Here is a 13,000-nt window from a genome sequence, read left to right as displayed (position 1 = left end):
GTCTCCATTGGTTAACATAGAGGGCCCGAGACTGAATTCGACCTCAGCACCCGGCTGCCCCTCCTGCGCTCAGGGTACACGTTTGGTGAGGATTTGAACCTTGCGTGGTTTGGATCTAAAACCCTCAAGACTGGATTTGTAAGTTGTGTATTTACCTGCAAAACTGCTTTCTTGTTTTCTTCCCAAAGGGTAACATTGAAGACTGAAAATTGCACTGTCGATTTCTGAAAATTAATAGTACTTTTAATTTAAAAACTGCTTAACTTATATCGAAGTTCTTTGGTTCAAAACATATATAAAAGCAACTGTTATTTTTCTAAATTGGTCTCGGATTTAGTCTGAGTGCGAGTCTCAATTATTGCCTCTGTGAGTACAACAAATGCTTACCACAATTCCTAGATAAGCCTAACTACTCACAGACACTACCACAAATTGAACACTACACCTATCTATTTCTGCCTCTGCAAGCCTTTGGGGATCCACTGGACTCTCTATACAGTGTACTTCATTTAAGTGCACTATATAGAGAGCCAGCTTCCTACAACATCCATTACACAATGGAGAAACAGCTAGGCAGACTGATATTTCCGAAACTGTCTAGAATGGAGTAAACTCCAGCAAAGAAATAGAGTTTAAACAGGGAAACACAGTAAAAAACATTTAAGGAACAAATAATTTGTAAGCAGGTCCCAATACTTTAGGGCAATTGTGCTAAAAATGGACTCCAATGGCATACATGCAAACATTTCACAACAGAAAAGTAGGAAATTTAGAAAAAAAAGTTGCAGGATATATTCTCCCCTCTGACTTTTCTTGAATCAGAGGCAGTTTTAGGCAGAAAAAAAGTTAAATATTGCCATTTTCAGCTTTAAAAAGAGTTATTGGCTGGTGTATGCATGGTGTGATAGCGCAGCCCTATAATAGACAACACATTTTCAAGTGAAATGATCATTAAATTTCCACCAATAAAGTTTTATTGCACACTAACGATAATGTGGGAAAGTGTCAAAGGAGGGAGCCCACAAATTGACAACGTCCCTCAGAGATGCGGATACCAAACAGTTGGAAGCGCCACAACCAATAAAGAAGCAATGCAACTGCACAATACATTCTACAATCCAGACTCCACGTTATTACATACAACTATGAGATAATGCAACAAGTGACCCACGAAAATTGAATATTTACACAATCTAGGTTAGTGATTCCCAACATGTGGTCTGAGGACACCTGGGGGTCTGCGACCCTCCTCAGGGGGTCCATGACTGCCTAGAAAATTATATAATATTAACAAATTAGGTCCCCAGCTTTCAGGAATGACTCAGTGGGGGTCCCTGGATTCCAATAAAGATTCAGTGGGCGTACCGGGGTTCCAGTAATGATAAAGTGGGTGTCCACAGAAGTCAAAAGGTTAGGAACCACTAATCTAGTTAATGTATGACTTTCAAATTACCTTACTTTATGCCTGTCTTGTAAATTGAATAAATTACCCAGAGAATGAATAAATGTGTCGGCATGCCTACTAAAGGCATTCTGAGTGACAGAGGTCCAAATTATGCAAGGGAACAAAGAAATAATAACTGGATTAAACAGAGATCAGGGAACAAAGCTAAATCATAGTTTGTTGAAAAAAATGAACTGGGGGTTAGAGCAGAAATAGAAAGGAATATTCATGGTCAAATTCGAAGAACTAGGGCATTTCCAGAAGAGAAAATGCCCCGTCAAGAACAATCCCAATTTCTTCCATGACCTAATGATACAAAACTGATGCAGCCAAAAGATGTATTGATGCATAATGATAATGCACCATTTGTCTGCAGATTCTTTAACTCAGGAGGTGGATGGCAGGCAACTGAATACCCTTGATTTAAAAAATTAACGAGGCTGGGTTGGTGGGAAGAGTATGGGCTTGGCCTGAGAATTGAGATTTGGGTACATAGTTTTGGATTGGGTCTAAAAAACAAAGAGGCATAGCAGAATACAGTCACTAGACAGTGTCTCAACTGGCAGGCAAGAGAAAGACTGGAAAAAAAAGAAGATTTTTAAAAAACTAGAGCCAAAAGCTAGGGGAAAAGCAGAAGAGAAAGGGGAAGGACCAGAATGGGGAAACACCTAGCCATTCTAGTGATCCACCTTAGTGAAATGCAGGCAGTGTCTATCAGCATAGGCTGGCTAGAGGTAGCTGTAGCAGAGCAGCCAAGGCTGAACTAGGAGACATGCAAAGCTCTTTCAATACCACTATAGTCACACAGTACTTATACACAAGACAGACAATATTCAGTGTTACCAAAAATAAAGGTACTTTGTTTTAGTGACACAAGTGTGAAAAATTAGCCTCTTTCTAGCGTGGTTCCCCCATTCTTGGCCTGTTTGTCAGTGTGTTTTTACTCTCACTGGGATCCTGCTAGCCACGACCTCAGTGCTCATAGTTAAAACCCTATTTGTCAGTGTGTTTTGCCTGTCTCACTGGGATCCTGCTAGCCAGGACCCCAGTACTCATAGTTTGTGGCCTATGTGTGTTGTCAGTATGCTTGACAGTATCACTGAAGTTCTGCTAACCAGAACTCCAGTTCTTATTCTCTCTCTACTTACCAAATTTGTCGCTACACTTTAGTGACTTCATATTCTAGTTCTGATTGGCACACTGGACCCCCCCTTATAAGTCCCTAGTGTATGGTACCTAGGAACCATGAGGAACTTGTGTTGCAACACCCATACAGGTTAGCGAAAATGCCTTCCTGAAAAGTTTGTCTGTACCAAACAGTGCTCTAACGTATGAATGTATGAATGCTATTCTGAATTGAGTGTCCTGTATCTTAAGGACTATGTAAAGTTATCCTACCTAATGTTATAGCTCCCCGAGTGATCAAAGAGGGAAAGCTTTAAGGGGACCATATTTTTGTTTCAAACTTAATTCCAAGCACAGGTGTAAGTTGGTAGGTTTCGCTTCAATACTGCCCATTTTCTTGTCTCCTATCTTACAGGTTTTCATAGACAACCAAAGCCCGCCCTGTGACCGTGTGATTCAGAATCCACTCAATCAATGCTTCTTTTCTTCTTGTTAGGTGAGCTTTATATAATGCTTAGAAAATTGTTTAATTCATTTATGAAAGTCTCTCAGCAAAGCAGGCCTGTCCTGTTGCACATAGAATTACTCCAGTCTGAATTTGTATGCATAATGGTTTATTAATTTGTGTCAGCTGCAGTAAGACTCAGAAACATGGAGGAATGACACAACCTATATTAATCTGAAATGCGAGCCGATCTCGATTGTCTGAATTGCTTGATCTTAAGTTGCTTTGACAAATGAAGAGCTTCACGTAGTGGACGATTTTGACAATTTAATAGAAGTCAATCATGACTAGCTGTCAATAGCTTAAGTCTGGAAAACTTTCCTTTTATATTTATATTTAGGCCACATCATTGATTGATTAGCCCCAGCAACTTGACACTCACCACATTAGGGTTGAATGGAGGCATGATCCTCTTGTGGTACAGGTCTTCCCAATTTATCGGGCTAAAGAACACATGATTTTTAATCTCCAGCTGCAAAAACAAAAGCCACAGAAAATGGATTAAAACAGGAACTGATCACTTGTAGCCCCAGAGCCCTCGCTGACCGCAAGTCAACACTGGGCCATCAATATAACATTATTTTGGTAAATACATATGCAGGTTGTAGGAAGTTGGCTCTGTATGTACTATTTCAAAGTAAGGAATAGTATGCACAGAGTCCAAGGGTTCCCCTTTGAGGTAAGATAGTGGCAAAAAGAGATAATACTAATGCTCTATTTTGTGGTAGTGTGGTCGAGCAGTAGGCTTATCAAAGGAGTAGTGTTAAGCATTTGTTGTACATACACACAGGCAAAAAATGAGGAACACACACTCAAGAGACAATTCCAGGCCAATAGGTTTTGTTATAGAAAAATATATTTTCTTAGTTTATTTTAAGAACGACAGGTTCAAATTCTACATGTAATATCTCATTTGAAAGGTATTGCAGGTAAGTACTTTAGGAACTTTGAATAATCACAATAGCATATATACTTTTTACATAAAACACATATAGCTATTTCAAAAGTGGATACTTTGTGCAATTTTCAACAGTTCCTAGGGGATTCAAATTGGGGTCCAAGGTAGCCCACCATTGGGGGTTCAGAGCAACCCCAAAGTTACCACACCAGCAGCTCAGGGCCGGTCAGGCGCAGAGTTCAAAGTGGTGCCCAAAACACATAGGCTTCAATGGAGAAGGGGGTGCCCCGGTTCCAGTCTGCCAGCAGGGAAGTACCCGCGTCTTCGGAGGGCAGACCAGGGGGGTTTTGTAGGGCACCGGGGGGGCACAAGCCAGCACAGAAAGTACACCCTCAGCAGCACGGGGCGGCCGGGTGCAGTGTGCAAACACGCGTTGGGTTTTCAATAGGTTTCAATGAGAGACCAAGGGGTCTCTTCAGCAATGCAGGCAGGCAAGGGGGGGGCTCCTCGGGGTAGCCACCACCTGGGCAAGGGAGAGGGTCTCCTGGGGGTCACTCCTGCACTGGAGTTCCGATCCTTCAGGTCCTGTGGGCTGCGGGTGCAGGGTCTTTTCCAGGCGTCGGGATTTTAGAGTCAGGCAGTCGCGGTCAGGGGGAGCCTTGGGATTCCCTCTGCAGGCGTCGCTGTGGGGGCTCAGGGGGGACAACTTTGGTTACTCACAGTCTCGGAGTCGCCGGAGGGTCCTCCCTGAGGTGTTGTTTCTCCACCAGTCGAGTCGGGGTCGCCGGGTGCAGTGTTGCAAGTCTCACGCTTCTGGCGGGGATTGCAGGGGTCTTTAAAGCTGCTCCTCTGGAAACAAAGTTGCAGTCTTTGTTGAACAGGGCCGCTGTTCTCGGGAGTTTCTTGGTCTTTTTGAAGCAGGGCAGTCTTCTGAGGATTCAGAGGTCGCTGGTCCTGGGGAGAGCGTCGCTGGAGCTGTTTTCTTCCGAAGGGGGGAGACAGGCCGGTAGGGCTGGGGCCAAAGCAGTTGGTGTCTCCGTCTTCGCTGCAGGGTTTTTCAGCTCAGCAGTCCTCTTCTTCTTAAGTTGCAGGAATCTGATTTCCTAGGTTCAGGGGAGCCCCTAAATACAGGATTTAGGGGTGTGTTTAGGTCAGGGAGGGCAGTAGCCAATGGCTACTAGCCCTGAGGGTGGCTACACCCTCTTTGTGCCTCCTCCCAAGGGGAAGGGGTCACATTCCTATCCCTATTGGGGGGATCCTCCATCTGCAAGATGGAGGATTCCTAAAAGTCAGAGTCACTTCAGCTCAGGTTGCCTTAGGGGCTGTCCTGACTGGCCAGTGACTCCTCCTTGTTTTTCTCATTATCTCCTCCGGCCTTGCCGCCAAAAGTGGGGCCGTGGCCGGAGGGGGCGGGCAACTCCACTAGCTGGAATGCCCTGTGGTGCTGGAACAAAGGGGGTGAGCCTTTGAGGCTCACCACCAGGTGTTACAGCTCCTGCCTGGGGGAGGTGATAGCATCTCCACCCAGTGCAGGCTTTGTTACTAGCCACAGAGTGACAAAGGCACTCTCCCCATGTGGCCAGCAACATGTCTCGAGTGTGGCAGGCTGCTAAAACCAGTCAGCCTACACAGGTAGTTGGTTAAGGTTTCAGGGGGCACCTCTAAGGTGCCCTCTGGGGTGTATTTCACAATAAACTGTACACTGGCATCAGTGTGCATTTATTGTGCTGAGAAGTTTGATACCAAACTTCCCAGTTTTCAGTGCAGCCATTATGGTGCTGTGGAGTTCGTGTTTGACAGACTCCCAGACCATATACTCTTATGGCTACCCTGCACTTACAATGTCTAAGGTTTGGGTTAGACACTGTAGGGGCACAGTGCTCATGCACTGGTGCCCTCACCTATGGTATAGTGCACCCTGCCTTAGGGCTGTAAGGCCTGCTAGAGGGGTGACTTATCTATACTGCATAGGCAGTGTGAGGTTTGCATGGCACCCTGAGGGGAGTGCCATGTCGACTTACTCGTTTTGCCCTCACCAGCACACACAAGCTGGCAAGCAGTGTGTCTGTGCTGAGTGAGGGGTCCCCAGGGTGGCACAAGATATGCTGCAGCCCTTAGAGACCTTCCCTGGCATCAGGGCCCTTGGTACCAGGGGCACCAGTTACAAGGGACTTACCTGGATGCCAGGGTGTGCCAATTGTGAAAACAAAAGTACAGGTTAGGGAAAGAACACTGGTGCTGAGGCCTGGTTAGCAGGCCTCAGCACACTTTCAAATCAAAACATAGCATCAGCAAAGGCAAAAAGTCAGGGGGTAACCATGCCAAGGAGGCATTTCCTTACACAGGTCCTGTGTAGTGTAGTTTTTGGTATAGGGTAAAATGGTAACAAAACAACCGGATAAAGATAAATGCATCAACATAACAGAAATCTTAAATGTTTGGGTGCTATTAAAAGAAATCATGGAGGAAGGAGCACTCGCAAAATACAAAGTGAGTGCTGCCATTCCAAAGTTCAGTTGAGAGATCTACGTGGTGACACAGAGAAATGAGGAAGAGGAGCCAAAAATGTAATACATTTTAAAACAAAAAAACAAAAAAGTTTAATAAAGGGTAACTGATGAAGCTGGCATAAATCATAAAGGGGTATGAAAGCTACATGGAAGACCAAATAATAACCAAATATACATTTAGAATGAAGTTTACTTGCAAAACAGTGAATTTAAGGAGAACAAAATAAAAGGACAGGACTATAAGTAAGAAGAGAAAGAACCGAAGTTCAAAGAAGTATGGGAGAGATGGAAGCAAGGACCATATTTTTTGAATATTTGAGGAGGTCAAGGGAAACCTTTTCAATTGAAAATTAGATGAGGGCTGAAAATTGGAGATGGGAAGTAATGAGAAAACGGATAAAGAATTTTAGTCTACTAAAGATAAATTCTTTAAAAACGTCCTCAAGTGTCCCAAATGCTAACAGTCATATGTGTTAGCCAAGGATCAACAAACAGGAATACAAAGGAAAACAAAGATTTGTTGATAACCTGCATGAAAGCAGGCTTCAAAAACAAAAAAAAAGGGAATAGTTGAAAACAGAGTATTACAAAAGGTGAACGTGTGAGAGCCCATAGTGACAGCCTTGGACACACCATTAAGTGGTACAATTGAGAACTCTTCCAGGCGACTAAGTAGGTCTCTACTTTGAATATCTCAAAGTAGGAAAAGATCAAATAGTGAAGTAAGATTGTCTATTATGTGTAAAGGTATAGAAGTCCTACAGTATAGGAAAAGAACGACTATTAAGGTATGCATGTTTCATTTCATTCATGAAAATAAACGCTGCTTCTCTCAAGCAATAAAGACAGAGGCCAGGATCCAGCAGCAGAAAGCCTGCAAGTATGAAAACCTTCAGAAAGGTATAGTGCTGCATACATTCTAGGATTTTTGTCAGTTAAGGCAGCAAATTAAGTCAATATTTCTAATTATCCAAGGGTGGGTTTCAAACAATAGCAAGACAAGCAAAATGCAGAAGAGATCATTCAAAATGAAAACTTGAAATGTAGTATTGACTATGAATGGAAGTGACATCACCACATACAAAATCAGCTTTGGCACCCAGCCTGCTCTTCTTGTCTTTGTGTAGAAGTCCCTGAAGGATGTCACATGCAGCCATCGTCTTTCCTCCCTGGAGCTGCAGTGGCTTGTGAAGGATGTTATCGTACATCTCTGACACATCCCGACTGTAAAAAGGAGGCTGTCAATAATGAGATGAGGAAATAAAAAACAAAAAACAGGAAGAATATGATTAAAACATTAGCAATCCATAGAACATGGTAATTATAGACAAACAGAAAAAAAATCCAACAGCAAAGAGAAGAAAGAATGAATATTAAAATACATACTGAGGAGCCACGTTTATGGCATCCTGGTGAGTATACTATGTAAGCCTGAGAGCGTGCTATGATGTGTATAATACTGAGTGTTGCTATTTCAGCGATTGCGAATATGACGTTGGAACTGACTTCTAGACAAAGATGCAAAAGGATATGCATTATCTAACTCCAATATGTGTCAATTTGTAAATAAAGAAGGGGTTCCTTATTAATTCTACATATCATACATTATGTGGATGACCCCATCCTCGCCACTACATATTTCTGTTGTGGAATCTATGATTTGATCATCCTCACCATGGCGATGAAAAATACATACCATGCAGCTTATGTTGTCATTATTGGAGGAAGTGTTTGCAACTCTAGGAAGAACTGAAGTCAACTCTGATTTGGAAGAATAAGGCTGAGCTGAGTCAGACTGGTTTGTTTCTGTGGAAGCGAGTGTCTGCAAGGGAGGAGGAAGCCTTCATCATACCCCTCAGGAGGTGCAATGGTAGCCTCACTGTGATGGTTAGTGTCATGGCGACATTTTACTCACAGTGTACACTCTTTGGGAATCCACTCCCTGAAAATTTCCCCTTTCCACAAACATACCTGGTCCGTGGGCGAAGAAAAATTCCAGCAGAAATGCAATTTCTTTCCCTCCTGAGAAATTCTGAAGGTAGGTTTTTGCTTTCCTTAGTAGGCTTCACTTTAGAAATTTATTGAAAATCCCTTGACCTAAATCAACTGACACTCATGTAAGAAACGACTGAAAGGACTCAACCCCCAAATCAGGGATTAGGAATGCCACACAAGAACCATTGGTTTAAAAACTCATGAAACAAAATTTACGTAGTGCAGGAGCCTAAGGTCAGTTTCATTGAAACATTCCATGAAGAAGAGTGCAAAAAGCTAAAGATCTGCAAATACTTTATCACACTGTAGAGTAACCATGAAGGAAGTGGTAGCACATTCTAGAGAAGACCCAGGAATTCTGTTCATGTAAATGAAATGGCACAGGTGTCCTCTACGCTTAATTCCCAATCTTTTAATGTTTTTCTCAGTTAATCCTAGGGCATTTATGGTATTCTGGTGTGTGCCTTTCCCTTGAGTTTAACATTTACCAATAGAAGACTTAACAAACAGCAAGTGCTAGAAAAGATAACAAAGGGGATGCAAACTTAAAATAATAATTGGGGCTGCTGAATGTGTTGCAGTACCAAACATTTACAAATCTGACAAAGGACTTGTGTTTTTAATGGGGAAGTTACCCAGGCAAGTAGGTCAGGTGAGATGGGTGCAGCAGCAAGCGTGGATTAGCATTATAGAGAAGGAAAATGTTACTTACCAGTAGACATCTGTTCACGGCATGTAGTGCTGTAGAATCACATGCTGCACATAAGCTCGCCATCCAGTTTGGGGTTTGGAGTGGTACAACATGTTTTTTTCGAACAAGCTTTTTTGAGTAGCAGGATCAAGCGACTCCTCTCGGAAATACTGCATGGGCATTGAGTCCTTTGTTAAATTGTTTCTCCGCAGGCGGGAGAATAAAGTAGTGAAATTGGAGAGTATAATAGAAAAGCTGTCCATGCCATATATCTACATATGTACAATATTTACATATTAATGCATTACAACATCCACACGTGTCTGGGGAGGAGGGCTGGAGCATGTGAATCTACAGCACGACATGCCACGAACAGATGTCTACTGGTAAGTAACATTTTCAGTTCCATGGAATATGTGCCTGTGGATACACATGCTGTGCATAAACTGTAAAGCAGCCCCTTCAAGAAGCTGTGGCTAGCGTGCAGGAGTTGCAATTGATTGGAAAAGTGTGTTGAGTACAGCTTGTCCAACTTTTGCTTGTTGATGTGCAAAGTCATCAACACAATGTTTAGAAAATGTATGTGATGTAGACTTTACTATAGCAAGTTTGATTACACTTGACTATCTATCTGGCTATAGTTGCTTTACATATAGGCTCTCCTTTAAGGGGCAGGAGAAAGCCACAAACGTTTTTTGTTTTCCTAAACCATTTTGTTCTATCTATATAATACAAAAGAGTCCTTTTAACAATTGGAGTATGTACAGCCCTTTCTGCTACAGAACCCGATTGTGAAAAGAAAACTGATAATCCTATTGTCTAATTGATATGGAGTTGTGAAACTACTTTTGGATTAGTTCTTAAAAAAAATTTTCCTTATAAAGTTGGAAGAAAGATTCTTCCAAAGTTAAAGCCTGGAGCTCACTGACACGTCTAAGGGAAGTGATAGCGACTAAAAAAGCGACTTTCCATGAGAGGAATTGTAAAGGACAGGTGTGAAGCGGCTCAAAAGGGGGAGCCATAAGCCTTGTGAGTACAATGTTAAGATTCCGAAATGGGGTTGGAGGAATCCTAGGCGGAACAATTCTTTTGAGTCCTTCTATAAAAGCTTTGATAACAGGAATTCTAAACAAAGAAATATGCGGTCTGTTTTGACGATATGCAGCAATGGACGCTAAATGTAAACAAGTGGATGTTTAAGGTAGATTTGCTTTTTGTAAACGTAGTAATAGACAATGTCTTCTACTGTTGGCTTATGAGGGTCATTTTTTTGTGTTTGACAGTAGCAAACAAAATGTTTCCATTTTGCCCCATAACATTGTCTGGGTTTGCATGGTTGTTTAAGAATATCCATACATTCCTGTGGTAGCTGTAAGTACCCAAATTCTATGACATCAGGAGCCACATCTCTAGGTTAAGCGATTTGGATGTCATATTTGACCCGGTTTTTGTTTCAAAAGGTGTGGTCTGTTGGGAAACATTTGATGTGGAACTACTGAGAGTTCAAAAAGTGTTGTGAACCATGGCTGATGTGCCCATGTAGGAGCTACCAAGTTCATGTTGACTGAAGATTGGAACAGAAAGGGAATGAGTGGGAGAGGGGGGGAAAGCGTAAGCAAATATCCCTGACTAACTCATCCATAGAGCACTACCTTTGGATTGAGGATGTGGGTACCTGGAGGCAAAGTTTGGCATTTTCTGTTTTGATATGTGGTGAATAGGTCTATTTGAGATTTTCCCCATTTTTGGAAGTTTTGGTGAAGGACTTGTAGGTGGAGTTCCCATTTGTGGACTTGTTGCTGCATCCTGCTGAGCAGGTCTGCAAAGTGATCGTCTGTCCCTGGGAGACAATGTGCCACTATGTGAATGTGATGATGAATTGCCCATTTCCATATTGTTTGGTCAAGAATGGATGGTTGATGTACTATGGTCGTTTTTGAAGTAAGTACATGGCAGTCATGTCGTCTTTACGTATCAATGCTACCTTGTGCTGGAATTGTGGAAGGAACACTTTCATTGCTAGGAATACTGCATGCAGTTCCAGGTAATAGATGCAGAAAGACTGTTGAGTGTTTTCCTATATCCTTGGACTGTGAGGTTGTGGAGATGTTTTCCCTATCCAATGTTTGAGGAGTCTGTTGTGAGAGTGAACTGAGGCACAGGGTCTGAAAAGGGCAGCCCTTTCATAAGGTTTGTGGTTGTCTACCAATGCAGAGAATGATATGTATGGCAGTCCAACAACACTAGATCTTCAATCTGACACTGAGACCATTGACGAGACAGACACTGTTGAAGAGGACGCATATGAAGTCTGGTATGGGGTATGACGGCAATGCAAGATGCCATCATCCCTATCAGTTGCATCACAGTTCTTACTGTGTATGCTTGGTTGTCTGATAATGTAGCAATTATTGTTTGAAAAGCCTGAAATCGGGCTGAGCTAGGAAATGGTAGTCGTATTTCTGTATTGATTGTTGCTTCTAGATAGGGCTGTACCTGGAGGGTGCAGATGAGATTTGAGGTAATTGATGGTAAATCTCTAAAATAGTCTCTGTTGTATTGAGAGGTGGGCTTTGTTTGAGCAAAACACTGATCACTAAATGATGACCAGAATCCTGTTGCAAATTCTGGGCGACGAAAAGTGTCCCTGTTTGTGCTGGCTTGGAGTGCTCCCATAACTTTGGCAGTTTGGTTGTCTTTATTTAGTTTTTCAAGTGTGGTATCCATTGTGTGCCAACTAAAGGCTCTTTTTCAAACAGCATGTTCAACACTGCCTGCTGTACCTCTGGTTTTAAGTCTGAGCGTCTGAGTCAGGCACGTCACATAATGAGGACCCTAGTGTTAATATTATGTGCTGCTGTGTAGCAGCATCGAGCACACATCTTATTGAATTATTTGAAATTGCTTGTCCTTCAGTTACAATTTCTACCCCCCTTTTACGGTGTTCCTCAGGATTATATTATAGTAGTTCCTCCAAGGAATCCCAGTGAGCTGGGTCGTATTGGCATAGTAACGCCTGGGCGTTAGCAATCCGCAAGTGATTGGCTGCCTGCCACTCTTACCTACCGCATCTAATTTATTGCTTTATCCGGAGGAGGTGGGTCTCCTGTTGATTCACTATTAGCCCTCTTGCGAGCAGTAGAGCCAACAATAGAGTCTGGAGGGATTTGGGATTTGTTTTAAATAAAGGGTCAGTGGGTGCAGCTTTGTATTTTTTTTTTTTTTTTATAACCAACCCTGGATGTGATAACCCTTGATCTAACTGGCTCCTTAAATATTTTGTCTGCTTGTCTGAGCATGCCTGGGAGAATTGGAAGGAATTGACTCTCCTTGTTTGTTACACCAAGGGTGTCAAATAAAAAGAAATCCTCTTCTATGGGATCTTTGTACATATGTACTCAGATCCCATAGGATACATTGCTGCCCCAGCTATAGCCTGTTGATATGAGGTTGAATCCTCAGGTGGTGAAAGTATAGCTGGGTATAGAGTGCATCATTAGGTGTAATAGGATCCAGTTCATATGTATCCCATTGATCTTGATTGTCTAATGTGTCCCCCAAATGATGAGCCCCATCAAGTGGTGAATTGTACGGTGTGAACCCCAAATAAGGGGGAGATGTTGGTGGAGAAGTATGCTGTGGAGAAATATGTGGAGGCGGAGAGGGATGAGGACGAAGCTGAGTAAAGGAAAGTCTTTTCCTTTGTAGTCTATTTTTGGAGGCAGAGAGGAGTCCAGAGCCTATTGAAAAGTCCATTTCTTTTTTAAAGGGGGAGGAGGTGATGTTATAATCCGTCCTGTTCCCTCTTGAACTCAAAGTCGGTGGTGAAGAG

The 13,000-nt window shown here is 42.6% G+C and overlaps 1 protein-coding gene across 4 annotated transcripts in view; it reads right to left on the bottom strand.

Moving 5' to 3' along the window:
• The window catches only part of SGK2 (serum/glucocorticoid regulated kinase 2), a 402,530-nt gene that overhangs the window by 46,488 nt on the left and 343,042 nt on the right, over window positions 1-13,000 (bottom strand). For all 4 annotated transcript variants that reach the window (XM_069243755.1, XM_069243753.1, XM_069243752.1 and 1 more), the window contains 2 exons: window positions 7,565-7,720; window positions 3,457-3,546 (listed from right to left, as the gene is read on the bottom strand). In XM_069243755.1, coding sequence (XP_069099856.1) covers window positions 3,457-3,546; window positions 7,565-7,720 — 246 coding nt within the window. The remainder of the gene's footprint in view (window positions 1-3,456; window positions 3,547-7,564; window positions 7,721-13,000) is intronic.

The sequence above is a fragment of the Pleurodeles waltl genome, chromosome 7 (assembly GCF_031143425.1).
Source record: "Pleurodeles waltl isolate 20211129_DDA chromosome 7, aPleWal1.hap1.20221129, whole genome shotgun sequence".
Lineage (NCBI taxonomy): Eukaryota > Metazoa > Chordata > Amphibia > Caudata > Salamandridae > Pleurodeles > Pleurodeles waltl.
The sequence above is the reverse complement of the archived record's forward strand: the minus strand, read 5'-3'. Positions and strand labels throughout refer to the sequence as shown.